Source organism: Haliotis rufescens, unplaced genomic scaffold, assembly GCF_023055435.1.
Source record: "Haliotis rufescens isolate VD_foot unplaced genomic scaffold, xgHalRufe1.0.p SCAF_35, whole genome shotgun sequence".
Taxonomy (NCBI): Eukaryota; Metazoa; Mollusca; class Gastropoda; order Lepetellida; family Haliotidae; genus Haliotis; species Haliotis rufescens.
The window spans coordinates 3,432,912-3,457,864 of NW_025964057.1; the positions used below are offsets into that span (position 1 = coordinate 3,432,912).

The 24,953-nt window shown below is 42.4% G+C and overlaps 2 protein-coding genes across 3 annotated transcripts; both read left to right on the top strand.

Moving 5' to 3' along the window:
• The first annotated feature begins 162 nt into the window (after window positions 1–162).
• On the top strand, window positions 163–13,965 carry LOC124134451. 2 transcript variants are annotated; one of them, XM_046499284.1, is made up of 7 exons: window positions 163–281; window positions 1,834–1,900; window positions 2,752–2,817; window positions 3,425–3,498; window positions 6,893–6,941; window positions 7,820–7,962; window positions 13,652–13,965. In XM_046499284.1, exons 1-7 carry the CDS (start codon window positions 180–182, stop codon window positions 13,712–13,714), a joined length of 564 nt encoding a protein of 187 aa, XP_046355240.1. In that variant the 5' UTR covers window positions 163–179; the 3' UTR covers window positions 13,715–13,965. The 2 variants fall into 2 exon arrangements, with proteins under 2 accessions (XP_046355240.1, XP_046355241.1); XM_046499285.1 differs by lacking the exon at window positions 7,820–7,962.
• A 5,177-nt stretch (window positions 13,966–19,142) lies between these two features.
• Window positions 19,143–24,310, top strand: LOC124134452 (R-spondin-1-like). The gene is made up of 4 exons (XM_046499286.1): window positions 19,143–19,300; window positions 22,946–23,030; window positions 23,408–23,472; window positions 24,012–24,310. Exons 1-4 carry the CDS (start codon window positions 19,225–19,227, stop codon window positions 24,122–24,124), a joined length of 339 nt encoding a protein of 112 aa, XP_046355242.1. The 5' UTR covers window positions 19,143–19,224; the 3' UTR covers window positions 24,125–24,310.
• Window positions 24,311–24,953: the final 643 nt, after the last annotated feature.

Genomic DNA, 24,953 nt, shown 5'->3' on the forward strand with positions numbered 1-24,953 from the left:
TCGTTAACTACAGTGACAAGAATGTTAGTGACGCCTAAATGTCGATGTAAAGAGTTTACTTGCGCTCGTTTCGCTGTCATTCGGCACATCTCGGGCAGCCCCGCTGAACGTCCTTTTCTCATATATAGCTTCGAGAAAACTGAGATCTAACAAAGTAATTCAGATCGTGTATTTCTAAAATGGCGGGCTGTTTCAATCCAAACAGTATGGAGGAATTTATGGTGTCAGCTGATGCAAGTTTGAAACGATTCGAAACGAATTTTGACATGATATGTTCAAAGGTACATGCCTGTTTGTACATATTTACCTATTTCATTACATGTAGGATACTGTTTATTATGAACTGTTTCATAATTATTGTCAAAATTCCAGGCTTTTAATTCTGATTGCACATCTTTACCTCGGCTGTTTGTTATTTGATGACAATCATACGCCGCAGACTGTGAAATAATTACATCACGGTCAGTAATGAGCAGTTTTTTCTCATGATAAGATGCATGCCTGCTTAATGATAAGTAATATTGCACTATTTTCCTGTAATTTAGTTGCTTTTATTCTTTACAGAGCTTGATTTGCAGGCATCACATCCATCAATTCAATACACAAAAGCCCTGTCTCATCATTATTGTTACATGGCAGTTCTTAATGTACTAATAACTGCCTGGGATTGGCGGTGATGAGTGTTATACCACCAGGGACTACACATCTGTTAATCAATTAATCTGTTAATTAAGTCATTGCCATTCCCATGTTCTATTCTGAACAAGAGTTATGGTATTTCAGGGAATTATTCATCTGGTCCAGACACAACACTAGATTTCTAGACATACAGAAGTTTCAATGACACACTCAGCTTAGTGGGCATTTTTATATTGAAAACTACTCGCTTGTATTATTACGATTTGCCACAGGCTTTGATATGCACCAACGCCTTGTATATGAACTGAATATCTCAAAGGTATTTTCCGGCAAATCAAGTTGACAGTTCTTGACATCAGGATCCAGATAAACCAATCATATCATTACAATATCATGCTAGTGAATCAGGTCACAGGGTGGTGCACACAAAGTTCAAAAGAGGATCAATTTATTAAATGAGAGAAGTATTAATGCTGGAAATAACTTAAGAGATAAATGTAGGACACTTTCCATTTTTGCACTTTTCAAGTTTATTACATTTACAGAGAAAACATGTCAAAATATTGCAGCCAGGTTGAAAAGACAAAATGGGTTACCTCCCTTGCCTCATGATGCCAAAGTGTACAGTGATTTGAGTGTGATAATAACATACCTTGTAATTTGAAGGGTGGTGACCATAGTGATGCTGGAATGTGTTCAGGTGAAAGGTTTTTTGAAGCTGGAAACTTTGTTCTAGGGCGTTTCCACACCAAGATCTAAAGAAAGAGAAATGTATAGTGTGAGATAGGATAAGTATATAAGTATACAATTTAATGTAAAATTTTCAATTATATCTTTATTACATACACAAGCCATCATGAGATAATAACAACACAACAAATCTGTAATCATGGCTTCTAGTCTTTGAATGCTAGCATAAGATGAAACACCTCAGCTGTTCCCCATGTTGACATGTGTGTCTGACATGTGTGTCTGACGTGTGTGTCTGACATGTGTGTCTGACGTGGGTGTCTGACATGTGGGTCTGACATGTGGGTCTGACATGGGTCATGTGTGGGTCTGACATGTGGGTCTGAAACGTGGGTCTGACGTGTGGGTCTGACATGTGTGTCTGACACCTGGGTCTGACATGTGGGTCTGACGTGTGGGTCTGACACGTGGTTCTGACATGTATCTTGTTTCTTTCTCTTTCAGTATGGACAGGCTTTCCCAGATGATGACATAGTTTCCATGAAGACTGGTGAGATTGTGAATGACAAAGGTATGTATCTCCCCATTGTGCAAACATAACTATAACACTTGTTGACATAATTCTCCATTATATAACAGATGCATCTGTTTGTGGGCCTGCCCCAAATAACCCAGTGATCTCAAAAACGAGTTGATAATTTTTTTATTAAGATGCATGTAAACAGACTGATGTAATACTAATGTTCATCCAATCTCATTAAAATCAGATCTTTTACTCCACATGACATGTGGGCTTTTGAGCCAATCAGATGTCAGCTTTCTAAAATGAATCGGCTTAATTTCTTTACCACCATGATTCGGAAATTTTGATTTTAACGAAAGAAAATTAAAAGTGAAAACAAATATTCCTTTGATGTTACTTCCGAGATTCCTTGGAGCTCAGAAACAACAGCCTGTATAAAACGTCAACAAGAATATAATTGATCTGCAGTTATTAGTTACGTTCGGATTTACCAATTAACTTCGTTTTTCAAGACACAGAAATGAGATATGCTGGTCTTAATGTTTTGCTTATACATACCTCAATGCTGATTGGTTAATTAGAAAATTCACCTGATGTGTCAATGCAAAGTGATACTGTGTCGAAATACTATATCTCATGTAAATTGGGTTTCATATTCAGCACAATCAGCTTTTTGTTAGAAATTTGTAGGCTGCTTAAGATGAACAAGTTCTGTAAAGTTCTAGCTTTGTAAACTAAATATGCTAATATTATGCATATTATATAAAATTACAAAAAATTGTCAATGTTGGTGTTTCAAAGTGAAAGGGCTTTTTATGTTCTTCATATTTATGAATGATTAGCTTGACTAGGTCAGGGGAACTCGTTATTTAACCTGATATTTGTTTTTTGTGTTGCAGGAACTATCCGGAAACTTAAGCCTGTGTCTTTTGGAGGAGCTAAGCTGGCAGTGACCAAGCGTCGAGGTACTGGCCAGAGTTTCCTGAAGGGATTTGTGGGGGGCTTCACTGACTTTGTGCTTGCTGTGGCTCATTGTAGTGAAACAATTCAACCATCTTCTCTCAGGCGGCATTCAGTGACCTCCCTCACATGTTGGGTCTTCTTTATTAACCTCTCCAATAAGCCAGTGCACATTTTTTCAGATAGAAGTTGTCTTGTGCTATTTGAAGTTCTTAATAATTCCCTCAGTTTAGGCTTAAAAAAATAGTCTTGGTTCTCACACACTGCCTGCATCATAAAGTCTGCCGTACGTGTCGTTTTTAATTCCATTTTAAAAATAAATAAATATATATATACTTAATAAATACTTAATGACAATGCGATCCAATATAGTACGCAGTTACTTCCCTTTACATGCCCACTGCTTTACTGGTGTCCCGTGTTATGGTCATGGCTGCAACAGGAGTTTGTATGCTTGTTTATGTAGGGAGGCTCTTAACATATTAGTTTAAACAAGCAAACAAACAGAAAAAATACTGCCCGACTGCCCGCACTCTATGGTCAAAAGTTGTTGCCTGAGAACAAATACTTTTATTTTCTCAAGCCTTAAGGACATGTATGTTTCACTTTCAGCTGACAAGTTCACCAAGGCTCTGTCCCACAGCACCATCGACTTGTCACAGAGCCAGCCGGTCGACGCCCAGTCTGTGAGTCCACTGTGTAACCTTGGGGTTTCACCCAGGTGCCACTACTGCATGTGGAGGGTATTACGTGGCAATTCCCAAATTCAAACAATATGTTAACCCAGAAAACTGTACGTAAAAGAATTTATTGGGAAACCAACAAGCAACTAACAAATGGTATACAATCAACAATTGTGTTACAAAATCCGCTAGATTTACAAATCAGTACAAATTACTGCACACCAATTACAATGGCAGTTAGCTTCTAACGAATCCCAACAGAATTAATGTACTACAGTTACAATCACCGTGTAACAATAAAATACACTGGAAAAATACCAACAGGCCACAAAGTTGCGACTAAATTGGTCGCCATGGCGATCTAGTTTTGTATTTTGCGACTGGTATTTTCATGTCAGTCGCCAACTGGCTCCTTGTCTTTAATTAAGTTTGGCGACTAAATATCTCTTGTCATAAGATATTAAAAAAGATCGTTTTTAATATAAGTGCGTAACTTCGGTGAAAAAATTCGATATCAGAACATAATAACATCGACAAGATCACTGTTGGCCATGTGTTCTGTTTTCGCTTTCGATATGAAGCTCCATACCTGGAATGAAGGAAGCACTTTCCGTTATTAAGTAATGCACTAACGATGTTAAGAGTTTAGTACCCACGCATGCGCTGTACGACATCCGCCCAGGTGACAGCTAAGGCGGTCGTTTCGCCGTTCAAAAACACGAAGTATTTTTCTATATTTGCGCAACGGCAAATGATGAATACCGTATTTTCTTTAGTATAGTGCGCACCCCTCTCTAGCAGATTCAGTATTTATTTTTTTTGGGGGGGGGGGGGGGGGGGGAAACAGGGGTGGAAATTTGCCATTTCCCGACTCTCGGGGAAAGTAGAAATACGAGGTTGGGCAACAAAATCACTTACTTTAACTTGTCCGGAGGCAAGTAATATTGGAAATTACTATCACTGTCTACATTTCTAACTACTTGTAAGGCAGGCAGCCAATCAAATTTCAGCGGTGATACCAAGCTCGTGTTTGATAAATTTCAGAAGTTGGCGAAAGATTTTTGTTAAATCATGTTATTCTGAACTAAAAGGCAGGAAATCACGATATATATATATTAAAAATATGGAACTTCGTGAATCTATCGTGCTAGGTTACGAGCTGTGACAGATTTTTCATGCATATATTTTTGCATTAAACATCGTGTCCGAGCCGAGAATTTAAGGCGACGAAAGCTGAGATGTCATTTGACTTACATTACATGCGATCGCACGAAAAGATGGAAATAATAACTTAGATGTAAGTTTGATTACTTTTAGATATATTTTTGTTGAATTTATTTATTACTTTGTATAATATATCAAAGATTTGCTTAAAACGTCTTTATTTTGCTCTTTGACATGTTCGATGTGGACCCGTTGTTGAAATGTGTGTCCGAGAATTATATTTTCAATAACATCGCGGGAAATAGTGAATAATTTTTTTATTTATTGATAAAAAAATGATAAATTGATATGGAATACGTATTTCAGACATTGTGAAATGTGATAGATTTAATAAATGAATGATATTATAGGTAGGTCCATACAAATATAAACTATTTTGACGTGACTACGGCTTGGCCGGAAAACCGGCCTACGGTGTTGAAAGGGATAAACACATAGATAAAAAATCACCAGACATGTTGATTTACCGTTTAAATTGTATTTTTTTGTTCTGCTAGGCATTGTTTTATATCCAGGGATTAAGATTACCATGTGTATCTTCTCGTAAACTAAGCCGGACACAGCAATCAGCTGTACACACAATTTCTTGGAATTTACCGGTGATTCAGTCAAGTCACACCCAATGATATAACTTTACAGGGTTTTAATGCAAGGATCGGCAAAAAATGTATCTGAAACTTCTTCTTTTTATCAGGAATAATATATTCCAATATCTTGTTAATTTAGATGCAGCTTTTACCAAACATATTTGAAATAATAATAACCCTAAGCGTAAGCGAAGCAGCTGATTGCTATATATTACCGGGTATTACATGGTTTTACATGGAACACACAGTCTGACCAGTCACCGTCAAGGCTCCCGTGCACGTGATCGCGTGAATTACGTGTTGACATAGAATCGTCCAACAAAATCAAATATGACCTTTAACGAGTCAAAGTATGGCATTTATGACAAATGTATCCATTCTCTGTCAACGAAAGTTCGTTTCAAGGCATCAATAGCGGTAATCTGACCGTGGTTTCTCTTAATAACCGTTTGTTAGATCTTCCGATCGCTTCACACACGATTTCGCCGAAATAAATTAAAACAATATTAAAAGTAATTTTGAATAAAATTAATGAAATAAGTTACTAACATAAGTCCAGATATACAAAGAACACTTTTTATAGTCAGACAGTGTAATTACATGATTTGTTTGCGTACTTCAGTATGGATTTGTTGACATGGTATTTCCGGTGTTACGTTCTCATGGTAATGTCTTTCCATGGGGGAAAAACATCAAAACTCATTATTTCGTGTATAATGCGCACCCCCTTCTACACAGCTGTGTTTTTTTGGAAATAAATGCGCAGTATACTCAAGATAATACGGAATGCTTTGAATGGCGAAGCTGACACGGAAGTTTCGTCGTCTATCGACACGTTCGATGAACCAAAACCTGCAACTGGCACCGGTAAACTGTCAGATGATGTTACTGACACAATGTTCTAAAGCTTGTTTGTCTGAAAAACTCAAAAGCTTCAACAACACGTCAACAGTTGTTGTTCATGATTTAAAACTGATTATTCAAACTAATGGATTTTTTTTTTTTGTTATGCAGTTAAATTACAAGTCATTACTTTTGGCTCCTTACATTTTGTCTTGGCTCTTTGAAATTCTATTTGGCTCCTTGAAAAAATAATTTAGGAGCCAAGTGGCTCCTTTGAATTTTTTGTAACTTTGTGGCCTGACCAAGGGACACACAGGGGCTACAGTAGTTTAATCTATGAAATATTTCGCTTTCGAACCATGACTGTATCTTGTTTTTCAACCTCGATTTTGAAAACTGATTTTTTTAAATAATCTTTTCTTTCTTAAATTGATGTGTGGAGAGGCCATTGTCAAAGAGGCATTGTTGTTGCAATTTACTTTGAAAGATACCATTTAATTGAAATTTGTTACAAATGATAAACCACTAATTCCTGATATGATGCAGTCTATGACTGACAATTTAAATCATTCTTCATCACATATCCCGTAGTGTGAGAATCTTGTATTCTCTTCTTTGAAATGTCCAGCACTGGCAGAACAGTGAGTGTCGTTTTCTTATCCTGAAGCTTTTTGGAGTGAAGTCCTATTGTGGCTAGTAATGCATTGTTTACCATGTACTAACGTTGAAAATGATTGTTTCAGATTTACAGCAGCTACGTGTCACCCCGGGTCAATGTGACCCATTTTGCAGGTAAGTCTCCATTTTCACAGATGTCGCGTAGCTTACTTCCTGTAGTCATGGTGTAGGCAGGCTGTGTCTTTAAACATTTATCTGAAGCAAAGTTAAATATGATTCTTTTCGGAAAGTAGACTTTAGCCGTTATGTTGTTTAGTTTGTACATACATGTAGTAACATTGTCAAGGAAGTACATGTGTTGGTTGGTAATGTCGACACAAAATGTTCATGTCCAGGAGTGCTGGTGTTTGTTAGCTTGTCTGTTGATGTAACATTGCTGATGGGGATGATATCCATCTAACAAGGAAGGTGTGGCAGATACACAAACACAGCATTTACATGATCAAGTGTCAGTAACCAGATCCATCTTACAAGGAAGATGTGGCAGATACACAAACACAGCATTTACATGATCAACAGTCAGTAACCAGATCTTCAATCATACAGCATTCACCCATCTTCCCGAGGCAAGAGAGTTAACTGACTATAAAAGTCTAGTTTCCACCCTTGCCGAACTTTTAAAGTCAGTTAACTCTCTTGTCCCGGGAAGATGGCATTCACCCTGCTGGGTTTCCAGAGAGCAGGTGCCCAGTTTCCAAAACCTGACAGAAACTAGGTTACTATAACCCAGATGGCTTTGTGTCACCACACCCTGATGGTGTTCTATTGGCACTGATTTACCTTGCCCAGATAGATACTTTTGAATGTTTACACGCCAACGTGACCTTGCTGGAATATTGCTTACTGGGGAACTATAAACTAACACTCACTCACTCATTTCACCTTAACATTTGGAACAAGGGGGTATCTTATTGGTTCAAGCCTTTACCCTCTGGAATAGTGCTGAAAACTTTTGTAAAACAACTCACTCACTCATTATCTTGACCTTTCAGATGATGCAAGCAAACTGCTCTCTTTCATTTGTGAGGATGAGAATGAGCCGAGTGATGCGGAAACCATCAGTTCTGGAGACACTTCCAGCGTAGACAATGAGGCGGAAGACCGCTCCACTGACCCAGAGTCATACTCAGATGAGGTAGATGGTGACCTTGACCTCTGTACGCCCAAACCTAGATACCCTTGCAAACCAAAGCAGGATGTGTTACGTTTCAATGATAATGTTTGGTATTCTCTTGGAAGTGCCAGCAATCAGTCTCCAAGTTCTGGATCAGATTTGTCAGTTAGGAAAAACTTTGGATCTAGAAATTCTCGTTCACAAGAAGTATCAAGTAAAACTGAGGACAGTTTTAGCACAGAAGGAGATCAGAAAGGTGCATGCGGAAACTTGTCGAAGAGTATTCTTGCACGATTCCACATGATGAAGGGTCAACCGGAGGACAGTGGGTTCGAGAGCGGTCCAGGGATAAGAATGGGTACTGACGAAACAAGAGACAAGGCGCCTCTACGACTGTTTTGTCTGAATGAAGATAAGATAAACCGAGTGATGAGCTGGGTCAAAGATCAAGCAAATGAGAGTCGTCATCTTGGAGCTCGGACCCAGCCAGTGCGTTTGAAAGATGGGTTTGAATCCAACCTGCCAACCCAAGCAGATGACGTTCATCTTAAGTCACCGACAAAAATTAGAAAGAAAAGTGAGAAAGATCACAACTTTAACAATCAGTCATCTCTGCAGAATCCACCTCCATATCCTCTGACTAGACTAATAGGTGATATGAACCAGACGTATACGGTTCCTCTGCCTAATGGGAACAACCCATACAGGATGCCATTCATGGATGTCAACCGGGGCACTTGTAAACAGCCTGACCCACCTCCTTGCAACCAACACAAGACCTGGTCGGCTGATGCTGGTCCGGTAGCTTCATCAAAGTCCACTAATGTTGGCAGAATATATGACTCATCTGAGCTGTTGGAAACCTCTCAAGAGCTCAAGACAGATGCCATGTGCCAAAGAAGGATTGTCCGAGCAAGAAAACGAACGTTCATTCCAATACAACCTTCTTACACCTCTGAGCAGCTTTTGGACTATTTGACCTCACCAATGCCACAAACAATTGTTGAGATATTGTCTCCAGCACGACCAAGTAGTTTGGAAGTTGAGGAGGAGACACTGCCATGTCTGAAGTCTCCGCCTCCATCTCTGCTTCCCCCGAGGACTGATGACAGTTTGTATGGATGGGAGCATTCACAGATTCAGCACAGTCCCTCTCATCACCGTCACACACTCATGAATCGGTTTAGCAAACAAGAAAATAACATTGGAAGAGCTGTTGATATCAACGGACACTACCCTATGAACAATTTGAACAAAAATGATGCCACAGAAAGCAGTGGATCTTATGATGATGATGATGATGTTGTGATCACCAAGGTTAAGATAGAACCTGGACATGAAGCTGTCACCTCCCATACACAGCCTTGGGAACATGCAGAACCAAGAGAACATCCTCAGCCTTGGGAACATGCAGAGCCAAGAGAAAATCCACAGCCTTGGGAACATGCAGAGCCAAGAGAACACCCACATCCTTGGGAACATGCACAGCCAAGAGGACATGCACTGGCAAGAGAACATGCACAGCCAAGAGGACATGCACAGCAAAAAGAACATGTCCCCTGTGAGATGAGGAACAAGTATTGGCTGGAGGACAGAGTGTCAGTGAAGGATGATGCAGTGACACTGTGTGAAGGATTTGGATACTCTATCCCTGAATATGGCCACATTATGACTCCTGTACCTCAAGCCATCATTTCTCACAATGTTGGCAGGAACATAGGAACGCCAGTAACCATTGAACACAGCAACAACAGAATCATGAGAACTCCTAATGGAACACTAAACTCTCTTGTAACCTATGGTGATGACCAAAACCTGGGAACACCCAAGTCCTTCATCTCTCAAGATACCAACAGAAGCCCTGGAAGAACACCTGATGCACTGCCAATAACCATCACCCATGGTGACAACAGAAATCCTGGAAGAACACCTGATGCACTGCCAATAACCGTCACCCATATTGACAACAGAAATCCTGAAGGAACACCTGATGCACTGCCAATAACCGTCACCCATTGTGATAACAGAACCCTGAATGGAACACCCCAAACCTGCTTCTCTGCAGGATCTAGAAACAAGAAGCAGATCTTTGATCACTTGAAGCAAACAGGATCACAGTCTGATTCGAAGGTGATCACTGAGAAAGGGCTGAGTCGAGGGCGTGTGAAGGCAAGGAGGCAGCTTACAATGGAGCAGACAGGAAGGGGAGACCCCCAGCATCAGCTCCGCTCAGATGGGGGACAGGTGCTTGACAAGGAACAGCCTACTGCTAGACCCAGAAAATCACAAATGCAGCCCCGGGTGGTTGGGACAAATAGTGGGAGAAACAACACCAATAAGTTTTCTGTGGATGGAAAGAGTTATGAAACTCTTGCTAAGGTGTCATCTAAACACAGGCAGTCAGATGATGCTGGGGCCGATTTAACCTCAGCTGGTGAAGGGAGAGTAGGGAAGAATTACCAGGTAGGATGCTCTGCAGCCAGAGGTAGAAATGTAGCCTTACAGCTTAATGGAAGCGAACAGGAGACTGTGGGTAGGCATCGACATAGGTCTGATCGGATGGATGAAACACCAGCTTCACCTGGAAGGAAGGATGGGGCTGGCATGTGTAAAAATCCCAAAATAAGCTCCAGAAAATGTCAGCCAGATAACCACGTGTTGTCTCCATTGCGAAATGGCAGGTGTTCAGCAGCTTCCAGTGTGGGTCTCTCCCCTTCATCACATCTGTCTCAGCTGCAGCTTAATAGCCCAACTCGGGCCAAGACTGAAAGGCCGAAGTCCGACAAGACATATAGCAAAGAACTGTTCAAAACTCCCAAGGGATCTCCCAGACCAAAATGTGCAAAACACCCTTCCCAGATCACCAATGACCTATCCTCAAAAACACCATATCAGTGCAAAGACTTCTCTCAGAACATTTTCAGTTTGAAAAATAAAACCTCCACTGACAAATCTAACCACATGAGTCATAAGTCTTCTTCCTACAATGATGTATGCATATCTTCCAGAAATCATGTTTCATCTCGGTCTCCTTCTAAATCAGACTCAGACAATTTCAGACGATCCATGCCACAACTACCAACTTCCCCTCGTTTGCATCCCTCAGACAAACAGAAAACCTCATCAAACGAGTACCTGGTATCCAAGGAAAATTTCAACAAATCTCCTCATTCGAAAAATATATCTTCTAAAGCGTCGAAAAAGCCAGTTTTTCTTGTTCCAGACAGTTCCCACATCAGGTCACTGAAATCTGTCAAATCATCCAAATCGATAACCTCTGAACTTAATTCACGCGCAGTTAACACAGGACTTAAGAAGATATCCCGGGACCAGTTCCGATCTGTGTACAGGACAGCAGACAAGAACCCTCTGTGGACAAGCACCCCATCAAAAGCCAGGAGCATGCCTGTCCTCAACCAGACCATGTCCACGATTCTGCTTGGTGAGGATGATGATGGTGCCTCGGATGAGGACAACGATGATGATGAGGTTGAGACAGTCAGTCCCTACTCCTTCAGGTCCGAAAGTGTCATTGGAATGTAGACTTCACATAATGGACAGTTGGCACTACACGCTCTTTCTGGAGTGTAGACTACCCATGGTGGACACCCTCTGTCTGGAGTGTAGACTTCCCATGGCGGACACCCTCTGTCTGGAGTGAAGACTTCCTATGGTGGACACCCTCTGTCTGGAGTGTAGACTTCCCATGGTGAACAGCCTCTGTCTGGAGTGTAGACTTCCAATGGTGAACAGCCTCTGTCTGGAGTGTAGACTTCTTGTTGTGGACACCCTCTGTCTGGAGTGTAGACTTCCTATGGTGGACACCCTCTGTCTGGAGTGTAGACTTCCCATAGTGGACACCCTCTGTCTGGAGTGTAGACTTCCAATGGTGGACATCCTCTGTCTGGAGTGTAGACTTCCCATGGTGGACACCCTCTGTCTGGAGTGTAGACTTCCCATGGTGAACAGCCTCTGTCTGGAGTGTAGACTTCGCGTGGTGGACACCCTCTGTCTGGAGTGTAGACCTCCCATGATGGACACCCTCTGTCTGGAGCGTAGACTTCCAATGGTGGACACCCTCTGTCTGGAGTGTAGACTTCCCATGGTGGACACCCTCTGTCTGGAGTGTAGACTTCCCATGGCGGACACCCCCTGTCTGGAGTGAAGACTTCCTATGGTGGACACCCTCTGTCTGGAGAGTAGACTTCCAATGGTGAACAGCCTCTGTCTGGAGTGTAGACTTCCTATGGTGGACACCCTCTGTCTGGAGTGTAGACTTCCAATGGTGAACAGCCTCTGTCTAGAGTGTAGACTTCCCAAGGTGGACACCCTCCGTCTGGAGTGTAGACTTCCCATGGTGGACACCCTCTGTCTGGAGTATAGACTTCCTATGGTGGACACCCTCTGTCTGGAGTGTAGGCTTCCCATGGTGGACACCCTCTGTCTGGAGTGTAGACTTCCCATGGCGGACACCCTCTGTCTGGAGTGTAGACTTCCCATGGCGGACACCCTCTGTCTGGAGTGTAGACCTGCCATGGAGGACACCCTCTGTCTGGAGTGTAGACTTCCCATGGTGGACACCCTCTGTCTGGAGCGTAGACTTCCCATGGTGAACAGCCTCTGTCTGGAGTGTAGACTTCCTATGGTGAACAGCCTCTGTCTGGAGAGTAGACTTCGCGTGGTGGACACCCTCCGTCTGGAGTGTAGACTTCCAATGGTGGACACCCTCTGTCTGGAGTGTAGACTTCCCATGGCGGACACCCTCTGTCTGGAGTGTAGACTTCGCATGGTGGACACCCTCTGTCTGGAGTGTAGACTTCCCATGGTGGACACCCTCTGTCTGGAGTGTAGACACGACCTCTGCTGCTGTATGTGGGTCATGATCACAGGAGAGTGTATGACACTGCAGTGCTAAGTGAGTGAACTGTTTCATTGACCCACCCACAAACCCATTCCAGAACTGTTGAAGCTAACGTTACATGACAAAGACAGTTGATATGAGTTGTGATACAGCCTCCCACGTGCCAAATCCTCTAATTATTCAATTAGTGTTTCGAACACTAGTGTTTGTATGTACATATGGGTTTCACCTCATTGCCGGTGCTGTTAAGTGTGTGATGTCATTGGAGATTAGATGATCATGCAATTAATTGGGCTGAATGTCTGTTTATGTGTATACATTTCATTCACTGTAGTCGTGAAGATCCGGGGTACAATAGGTCTTCAGCAGCCCATAGTTGCTGTAAAAGGCGACTATCCTTGTCGTAAGACGCGACTAACGTGATGGGGTGGTCAAACTCGCTGACTTGGTTGATGCATGTCATCGATCCCAATTGCGTGGATAGATGTTCATGATATTAATCACTGGATTGTCTGGTCCAGACTCGATTATTTACAGACCACCGTCATATAGCTGGAATATTGCTGAGTGCGGCGTAAAACAACAAACCAACCAAATCACTGTGTGGTCCCATGTACTACTACCATATTCACTTTCAAGAACACAAGGCGGGGCTTCCATGGAGGACCTATTCTACTCTTTAAACCAAGTTAAGTGCCTTCATACTTCAATTGGATGTAATATTAATAGAAAAAATACTTGTCATCTTTTCGCTTGAAACAGGGTTTCTATACGTCTGTGCCCCTATTACATGCACATGCTAATTGTGATATTGTTTTTGAAACAAACTTCACATGCAAACTCTTTCAGTGGAGGTCAGAGAAGTGGAGTCTCAGTGGAGGTTATCTGTCACATCTCATGTTCCAGTTATGATTGTTCAAGTTATATAAGATTGTGGCAGTGATGAGAAGAACTCCATTTGAAAGTATAGTTGGCAAGAGACAGGGAGATATCAGGCCAGAAAACATGCCTTGACCACATGACATACTTACGTCCTTGTCCAAAGTTGAAAACTCAACAACAGCTCTGCTATTTCATGTTTGATATTTGCTACCTTTCTGACGTTATCTGTGTTATCTAGAATGAGATATATATTATCTGCAGATTAAACATTATTTCATTTATGGTCCTTGTTTGTCTGAAATGGGTTTCTTCAACTGACGAAGACACCAATGTGTCCTGGATCCATGCAGGAAAGAAGTACAAGAAGAAAGCAATCATGAAGAAACACATTGACATGTTTGTGACAGTTACCTTGTTCATAACACACTGATTTAAATACGAAAAGATGAAAGTGAATCAAATTCAGCCTCACATATGTTGATCTTTAAAACATTAATGAATTCAGTGACAGCAGGTCACATTTGAAACTTGAAATGGACGCTGTCCAAATGAAGTATTATGTTCAACAAATATTAAAATATAAGATTGTATTGCTGCAAATCTGATGTCCCTTCTGTCCAAGCCACAATTATGTTTCTAGACACATGAAGTTCGGGGATAGAATAGGTCTTCAGCAACCCATGCTTGTCATAAGAGGCGACTAACTGATTGGGTGGTCAGGTTGCTCATTTGGTCAATGTATGTCATCGTATCCAAATTGCGTGGATTGATGCTCATGATGTCAGTCACTGGATTGTCCGGTCCAGACTTGATCCTTTACAGACAGCCATCATATAGCTGGAATATTGCTGAGTGAGGTGTTAAACAACAAGTAAACAAACAAACAATGAATTTGAAGAACTAAGATGTCCCACAAATCTTTTATTGGAATAAGATTTGGACTTCTTGCTGAAGTGTCTCTTTAGCATTCTTAGGTTAGCATTCCAGAACATCAAACGTGAGGCCCAGAATTATCCATGAAGAAAGGGCTAGTGGCCAACGCATGATTGTAACAGTAGTCTCCAGGATGGCATGCTAATATCAAGGTCTGTTCAGATTACCCTGCGCAGTGATCAAGTCGAGTTTACCATTACCGAACCCCTACTCAATGAATGGGTCTCTAGAATGTTGTGTGCAGTAATGGCAGTATTTGCTTGCCTCCAGACACGTGTACGGCCGTGTACCCTGTGTAACAGAAACCGTCTTTCATCTGAAAAATATACCTTCCGCCATGATCCAATATTCCAGTTAAGACGTTGTTTGAACTAAACCAAACGAGGCGCTTTATGGGCATAAGTTAACGAGACATTTGATTGGTCTTCTGGCTCTGTATCCAGAAGATTTCTTTGAGGAAGTTGATGTAAAACTGCTTTGTTATTGAAACCCACAAATCTATAACATCCATCGTCATATAGCTGGAATGTTGCTGAGTGCGGCGTTAAACAACAAACAAACACGCCGGTGCCGCCATGATGTGAAGTAAATATCGCTGACTGGCGGGGGAAACAGGATGGATCAAGGACAATGTACACCTGCCTGACAGCTCTGACGTACACATTGTACAAACAACAAGACACCTTGCACAACACACGGCCGATCCCATGTTTTATGGGTATCTTTATTACTGACGTTCCTTTTGCCAAAACAATCAAAGATGCGTGCATGGAATAAATTACAATAACACAGCAACGTGTCTCGTGGTTAGTGACTTGTCAGTGCAAGAAAACCAGCCAAGATTTCTGCCGCAACAGGTTCCACACGTGCGTAAAGGGCAAATAGCTGTGGAAATTAAGAACGAATGCAAGAATTGGGACCGCGGAGCACATATATATACTCTTAAAATGGTAGAGGATACTCGGAAAGAACTAAAAATTCCCCAAATGTAAGATATTAGTTTCTCTTAATACTTTTATGTTATGAGCGAGTTGGGAACATGTTACACACCATTACAGGGTCGATTGATCCGAAACCAGGCTCTACGAAATCGAGCTCAAACAGCGAATCAAACTTGTATCATGCTACAGTTGTACGAGTTACGGTCTGACGATTACAACTGATTGCATGCAGCTTGGCTCCATGCTCGACGGCCTTGTTTTTTGTGCCGCTCCTTACAAAACGTCATATTGCCAGGAGACGTCAATGGCGTAACACTGGGGTAATCATCGCTGGTCACGTGTCCTGTTTTCTAACGAGTCCCGATTCACTTTGCACTTCCTTGATAGGCGTGGTCGTGTATGGCGACGTCGAAATGAACGTCAAGCCAACGTCTGCGTGAGACATGACAGATTTGGAGTTGGATTGGTTATGGTGTGGAGTGGCATCACTATGACTGCATGACCGAACCCCACTCCATATTGTGCAAGGAAGGGTAACTGGACAGTACTATCGAGGACAACACAGACACCCTTTGCTGTTCCGTGTGGGTCGACGTTTTGTCTTTGAGGACGACTACGCCCGTGCTTACCTGCCGCGCACGAATTCAGAATACTCACTTTCAGAAGCACAACATCCTTAGAATGCCATGACCAGCAATGAGCAGCACAACATCCTTAGAATGCCATGACCAGCAATGAGCAGCACAACATCCTTAGAATGCCTTGACCAGCAATGAGCAGCACAACATCCTTAGAATGCCATGGCCAGCAATGAGCAGCACAACATCCTTAGAATGCCATGGCCAGCAATGAGCAGCACAACATCCTTAGAATGCCATGACCAGCAATGAGCAGCACAACATCCTTAGAATGCCTTGACCAGCAATGAGCAGCACAACATCCTTAGAATGCCATGGCCAGCAATGAGCAGCACAACATCCTTAGAATGCCATGGCCAGCAATGAGCAGCACAACATCCTTAGAATGCCATGGCCAGCAATGAGCCCAGACCTTTCCCCTCTTGAACACGATAGGGAGACGTGTGCGTCAACGTCATAGGCTGCCGACCACGTGGGCCGAACCTGGCGCTGCAAGAGGAGTGGGACAGACTCCCTTAAATCGCCATTGGGAGACTCATACGCAGTATGTCTCGTCGACTAAATGAATGTTTCGACTAATCGTCGCGGTATTATGCACTACTGATCCAAAAAAGTCAACTTCGAAATTTCCCATTTTACCCCTATCGTCCTTCAAGATAGTTGGCGGTCATAATTCCTACTGTCATACTTGACTTTATTCATGCCCTGTGATTACAGACTGAGATGACGACCGATGTGACGAATGCGCTTCCATGTATCGGTGCAGTCGATGTAGACTTGGTTACGCGTTGGAGAACGCACCTGTTACCGTCGTCTTTGGTGACCAGCGTCCGTCACCCGTTGACCGTCTCACACCTGCGGCCGCACTCCAAACAATTTGTCGCCTTGCAGAGGCGCGTGTACACATGGGTTTCTACAATATTTAGTGTTTTTTGTATAGAGTTCATGTATGGTATTACGCCGTTTAAATGACTATTCAAGGTATGTCACTGGTAACTGTTCGAATCTGGACCAGGATAACCAGTGGTCGATAGTGTGAACACCGATTCGGGTCGTGGGATTTGGGTAGACACAGTCTACCAGGTCACAGCTGGTCTACTGAAGGGGCACCTCATTCCACTACCCATACCCGGGAGCCAGTGTGTCTCATGTCTGGAACTAGGTAGACCGCCTCCGTGGTCTTGTGGTAGAGCGTCCGCCCGGAGAGCGGAAGGTCCAGGGTTCGATCCCGGGCCGCGTCATACAAAAAGACGTTAAAAGATTGTACTTGTTGTTACCCTGTCTGGCGCTCGGCATTAAGGGGCTAAAACAAGGACTGGTCGGCTCGGAGTCAGTATACTGTGTCTGAGTGGGGTATTCATGTTAAACTGCGGCATGGTATCTCAGTGAGCTAGCACTAAAAATCGGCATCAGTCCGGACTAGTACAAGCAGCCACACACACACACATACACGTGCATGCACGTCGCTATATAAGTGCAATAATCTTGGACGCGACGTTAAACCCAATTTCACCTCACCTGGAACTAGGTCATGGCGGACCGTCCCGGGGTGCAGTGAATACATCACACTATATACAGTCGAGTAGGCGTTATATAGTCCACCATGGCATTGCAGATTGGTGAATATGAGGTATCAATTTTCCATTTGGTACCTTTAAATCTCGCACTTGCACACAAAAACGTATGTATGAATATATCGGTAGCTATCATGTCGATCCATACAAAATGGCTGCCGATAACCCATCCAAACTGTATCCGATCGATATCAGAACATTATCGGATGTTTTGGGCGACGATTTTGACGTCCTAGACGTAACTGGTGTGATGGTGACACTGTCAGCTCTTTCTGTGAATGGGTGTATTGTTAAATGGATGTCCAGATCCGGGGTAGAATAGGTCTACAGCAACCCATGATTGTCGTAAGAGATCGGGTGGTCAGGCTCGCTGATCTGGCTTGTGCATGTCATCGTATCCCAATTGCGTGGATCGATGCTCATGATGTCAATCACTGGATTGTCTGGTCCAGAGTCGGCATTTAGCTGGAATATTGCTGAGCGCGGCGTTTAACAACAAACGAACAAACAAACATCAAACTGTATGGTCGGTGAGCGTACAACACGTCTCCTCTTGTACCCTGTGTATATGCACTTCTCACGACTTCTTTTATAAGTCCAGACTCGATTATTATCAGACCGCCGTCATATAGCTGGAATATTGCTGAGTGCGGCGTTAAACAACAAACAAAAACCTGTTTGCCTGGCATGTATCCGTGTTTACTGTGGTGGCAGAATTGAGACACATATACCTACTGCGATGTAAACTATGGTCCACAGCTGACGTATTGAGGTCACACGTGCACTGGCACACTCTACACCGCTGTTGTCAACAACAGGGGGAACCAGTCGTAAACTGGGACAACAAGAAGTAGCGAGCAGGATGTACCAAAACAACGTTTCTTCATTAAAAATACAAAACAAATATATATTGGTATGTACAGATGTGGAGGGTAGGGGACCGGGATTGTTGGATGGGTTAGATACAAAATATTTGAAAAAAATGCCTTAGGTCTTACAAAGTACATCAGTTCACTGGACATGCTGTATACCCTAAAAATGTAGTGAAAAAAGATGTGTTCTTTAAAAAAAATGCACGACGTTATGCTGCAGGTACACGGTCGACAACCACTGGTGTATACATGATCAACAGGGTGGTAAAGTAATTCACGGTGGGCCTATCCAGGAGAGGACGGTTTGATGTCCCCTCTGTGTGGCCGTGTGCCCTGATGGGCGAACGCACTGACCACTAGGCCACCTCCCGCCCCAGTAGACACTGGTTGCGCAATGTCCCACTGACAGTCCCCTATGCTGCATCAACAAGATGATTTGAAGTGATGTTTCCGGTACATGTATCGCGCATTGGAAAACTGTTTACGACACAATTCCACGAACTGCAGTGACATGACGTGACAGGCGGAGGTCAGGGGGTATATATACAAGGCTGGTGTTGACGATAGCTACACTTCCCCATCATGTCGAACACTGTGTTGCTAGCACTGACTCTCTGCCTCGTCGTATCCTTAACGTCGGGGTTCCTCTTCAACAACAGTGAGTATAATGTGCATGTTATAGCGTGTGTATGTTATAGCGTGTGTATGTTATATGTGCATGTTATAGCGTGTGTATGTTATATGTGTATGTTATATATGTATGTTTTTTTAAGAATTGACATTCACTTTGTGTGAGGGCCAAGCTCCGACGTTCATACCGTTCATACTCCAGTGAACTCACACAAAGTGAAAGTCAATTCTTATAATTGTTTATCACAATTTCTTACCTCAAAGGATGTAGGCCAAGATCTATACACAATTTTATTTAGTACGTGTGACTTAATTGTATTACATTTACATCAATTACAAGACGTCATAATGGTCGACACGATAAACATTACGGGGGAGATTTGGGGAGTTGCTACTGAACCCATGGCGGTAACATGTTTTGGTCACCATTGATCAACTGGCCGATCAGTGAGAGGTGATTAAAGATGTGTCAAATAGACACGAAGGTAAACTCATATATGGCTGTAGACTAACATCTAGTCTCTGAAATGAACATATCGTACAGAAAAAAAACAGTTGTTCAGTTATCTTAATAAAAATATAATAAAAAAGAGCCCAGTGACTCTCTTCATTTTCACTGCAGTGATCTAGACTTGCCAGACTTGCATTGGCTGTATTTGATATATATTTGTATCAGGGTCTGTAAGACAGACTAATATGGCTGTAGACAGTCACTGCCAACCTAGACACGGATCGAGTCGATACAACCACAGTTTGGATGTGCATTTCTTCGTTTTGTTCACAAGGATGGGTCGTAGCGAGGATATTCGTGAACGATCGTGCAGTGAAACTCTGACGTTTCTCACTGTATACTAAAACGCTGAGTTCAAGATTAAAGCGTCTACATGATCAGAAAGAACGCTTCTGTATTTATTTGTGCTAGAGAATTCCCAGGGGGCCCCCAAGAATGTGGAAGTTGTCCGTCAGTGATTACGTCATTTCAAGAACACGGTCTCGTGAAAAACGTATGAACGTCAAATTGAACGTCAGTTTCGCGGTCATGTGACCGACCTCTCGTCCAATGGAAAAGTTGTGTATCGTGTAAACTTCAAATAAACAAAATATTTAATATATGTTATATCATGAGTATGTTATATTATATACGTGTATGTGGTATATCATATGTATGTTTAGACCATGTATATGTTGTATCATATGTATGTTATATCATGTGTATTTTAAATCAAGTGTATGTTATATCATTTATTTGTTATATCAAGTGTATGTTATATCATGTGCATGTTAAATGATAAGTCAAATACCCCAATGTGATTTGTCAGCGCGAGGTCAGATACCAAATGTACGTTAGCCAATGTCACTCAAACACACAACTCTATTTAATAAACGAATTAAGAATAAACCTTATGTGTGCGCTTTTACAATACCAATGCCATACAACATTGTATCCCAGCTTGATCGCATGGGGCCAACGATGGAGAAAGTTTGGGGATGGCAATAGTTGCCACAAATGCTGAAACAATGCCCCTATATGGCTGAAACAATGTCGCTATATGGCTGAAACAATGCCTCTATATGGCTGAAACAATGTTGCCATATGGCTGAAACAATGCCGCTATATGGCTGAATCAATCCCTCTGTATGGCTAAAACAATACCCGTATATGGCTGAAACAGTGCCCCTATATGGCTGAAACAATGCCCCTATATGGCTGAAATAATGCCCCTATATGGCTGAAACAATGTCGCCATATGGCTGAAACAATGCCCCTATATGGCTGAAACAATGTCGCCATATGTCTGAAACAATGCCCCTATATGGCTGAAACAATGTCGCCATATGGCTGAAAAAATGCCGCTATTTGGCTGAAACAATGTCGCTATATGGCTGAAATAATGCCCCTATATGGCTGAAACAATGTCGCCATATGTCTGAAACAATGCCGCTATATGGCTGAAACAATTTCGCCATATGGCTGAAACAATGTCGCTCTTATGGCTGAAACAATGCCTCTGTATGGCTGAAACAATGCCCCTAAATGGCTGAAACAATGCCCCTTTTGGGCCGAAACAATGTCGCTATATGGCTGAAACAATGTCGCTATATGGCTGAAACAATGCCCCTATATGGCTGAAACAATGTCGCTATATGGCTGAAACAATGTCCCTATATGGTCGAAACAATGTCCCTATATGGCTGAAACAATGCCCCTATATGGCTGAAATAATGCCCCTATATGGTCGAAACAATGTCCCTATATGGCCGAAACAATGTCGCTATATGGCTGAAACAATGTCGCTATATGGCTGAAACAATGTCGCTGTATGGTCGAAACAATGTCCCTATATGGCTGAAACAATGTCCCTATATGGTCGAAACAATGTCCCTATATGGCTGAAACAATGTCGCTATATGGCTGAAACAATGCCCCTATATGGCTGAAATAATGCCCCTATATGGTCGAAACAATGTCGCTATATGGCCGAAACAATGTCGCTATATGGCTGGAACAATGCCCCTATATGCCTGAAATAATGCCCCTATATGGTCGAAACAATGTCGCTATATGGCCGAAACAATGTCGCTATATGGCTGAAACAATGCCCCTATATGGCTGAAATAATGCCCCTATATGGTCGAAACAATGTCGCTATATGGCCGAAACAATGTCGCTATATGGCTGAAACAATGCCCCTATATGGCTGAAATAATGCCCCTATATGGTCGAAACAATGTCCCTATATGGCCGAAACAATGTCGCTATATGGCCGAAACAATGTCGCTATATGGCTGAAACAATGCCCCTATATGGCTGAAACAATGTCGCTATATGGCTGAAACAATGTCGCTGTATGGTCGAAACAATGTCCCTATATGGCCGAAACAATGTCCCTATATGGCTGAAACAATGTCCCTATATGGCTGAAACAATGTCGCTATATGGCTGAAACAATGTCCCTATATGGCTGAAACAATGTCCCTATATGGCTGAAACAATGTCCCTATATGGCTGAAACAATGCCCCTATATGGCTGAAACAATGCCCCTATATGGTCGAAACAATGTCGCCATATGGCTGAAACAGTGCCCCTATATGGCTGAAATAATGCCCCTATATGGTCGAAACAATGTCCCTATATGGTCGAAACAATGTCCCTATATGGCCGAAACAATGTCGCTATATGGCTGAAACAATGTCCCTATATGGCTGAAACAATGTCCCTATATGGCTGAAACAATGTCCCTATATGGCTGAAACAGTGCCCCTATATGGCTGAAACAATGCCCCTATATGGTCGAAACAATGTCGCTATATGGCTGAAACAATGCCCCTATATGGCTGAAACAATGTCCCTATATGGCTGAAACAGTGCCCCTATATGGCTGAAACAATGTCCCTATATGGCTGAAACAATGTCCCTATATGGCTGAAATAATGCCCCTATATGGTCGAAACAATGTCCCTATATGGCTGAAACAATGTCGCTATATGGCTGAAACAATGTCGCTATATGGCCGAAACAATGTCGCTATATGGCTGAAACAATGTCGCTGTATGGCTGAAACAATGTCGCTATATGGCTGAAACAATGTTGAAGCGGTTGTACCATTTTATTTGACTTACTTCTCTGACCAATTGTGGCGGGTACAACAGTGATGGTTTTCATGTTTACAGACTGTGGCCGGGGATGTCGATTTTGCACGGGACAGTTGGGGTGTACTAGCTGTGAAGCTCAGTTTTGTTTGAAGCGTGTTAACAGGTAACCACCACAAAAGTACATCCCCACACTCCCATAACTGAGGACTCACAGACGCACAACATGATTAAACATGCTTGTATGAGCGCTAAAAAATCAATTTCATCAAGAAGCCATAAGATAAACCTGAATCAAATTCTTATATTTTACGTACGCTTTATTCAATGTGTTCTGTTAATACTTGCTGTGACGTTGTCATGTTGTTGAATGAGTTCTACACTGATAAATGCCATTCGCTGTTGTTTTTTCGTCAGTATACAAACACAATTTATCAAATGATTGACTATGGATTGTTTTTGGTTCATTGAGGTGAATGAATCGAAAAACCGATGTGCAAACTGTGTGAATCCCGTCATGTAATTATATATTATTTCCTGTAGGTTTGGCGTGTGCTTAAGGGGCTGTGGTGTCGGGGCCTTCTGTAATCCCGTCGGCTACTGTAACGGTAAGTCCATATGTTTGTAATACTTAGTCTCTAAATCTATTGTATAAGTTTTCTTTTGGTGACTAAACGTTTTGAAATAGAGACAAAACTAAAAGAAAATATGTTATCGTAGCCTTGTATGAAATGTTTTGGAGTTTTGTTTGTTCAATTATAGAAGTAGTCGTGAGAAGTACATATACACAGGGTACAAACAGGGGGGACGTGTTGTACGTTCGCCGACCATTCAGTTTGATGTTTGTTTGTTTGTTCGTTTGTTGTTTAACGCCGCACTCAGAAATATTCCAGCTATATGACGGCGGTCTGAAAATAATCGAGTCTGGAAAAGACAATCCAGTGATTGACATCATGCGCATCAATCAACGCAGTTGGGATACGATGACATGCATCAACCAAGTCAGCGAGCCTGACCACCTGATCCCGTTAGTCGCCTTTACGGCAATCATGTGTTGCTGATGATCAATTCTAACCCGGATCTGCACGGGTCCCATTTAGTTTGAGTGTTGCCACTTTCACTTATCGATGTGTGTTGTGTGTTGCAGACTGTACCGATTCCCACTGTGACGTGTGTACCGCCAGGAATCAGTGTACCCGCTGCAAGAGTGGGTACACGCTACAGAACGGCCGCTACTGCTACCGCCGGTTCGGAGGTTGATCACGTGGGGAGCCACGCCCATCTCCACCCAGGCACTCAACTCAGCTCTACCCTGCTTCTTGTAGGGGGTGACATGCGCTCAGCCCCACCGTCAATTGTCCCAGGATTGTTCTGTTGTCATGCCGGTGGAAGTGGAAATCTATGTCAATTCTGTCTTTATATGTTATTAAATGTTTTACCATCATATATATTTACTTGTTTTTTTTTGTAGTTAGACGCAAAGCTGTTTAATAAGTCCATAAATGGAAACGGCTGCACGTCATTGCCTGGACTAGAGAGTTTGGACGGCCTTTTGGCACCCACACAGTAGTAGTAGTAGTAGTAGTAGTAGTAGTGGTAGTGGTAGTGGTAGTAATAGTAGTAGTAGTAGTGGTAGTGGTGGTGGTGGTGGTAGTAGTAGTAGTGGTGGTGGTGGTGGTAGTAGTAGTAGTAGTGGTGGTGGTGGTAGTAGTAGTAGTGGTGGTGGTGGTGGTAGTAGTAGTAGTAGTAGTGGTGGTGGTGGTGGTGGTGGTAGTAGTAGTAGTTGTAGTATTTTGATTAAATTAAGTAGTATTTTTAAACCAATCAACTTGACGTGTTTGTATTCACATCTACTGGAGGAATTTAGTTTCATTACTAAGATGATGTGGATGATGGACATAGGTAGCATATCTTTCGATGTCAACTGACAAAAAAAGAAACGTTACCAAACTGAAAACCGAAAAGTATTACAAAATGGTTGAGAATCAATCGTTCAAACACAACCACAACAGTGTGCTGAGTAATGCACGTGCTACATTACCCAGATCAGTGGAACTTGACTTTGAAGTGAAACTTCTGCTGCTCTTGT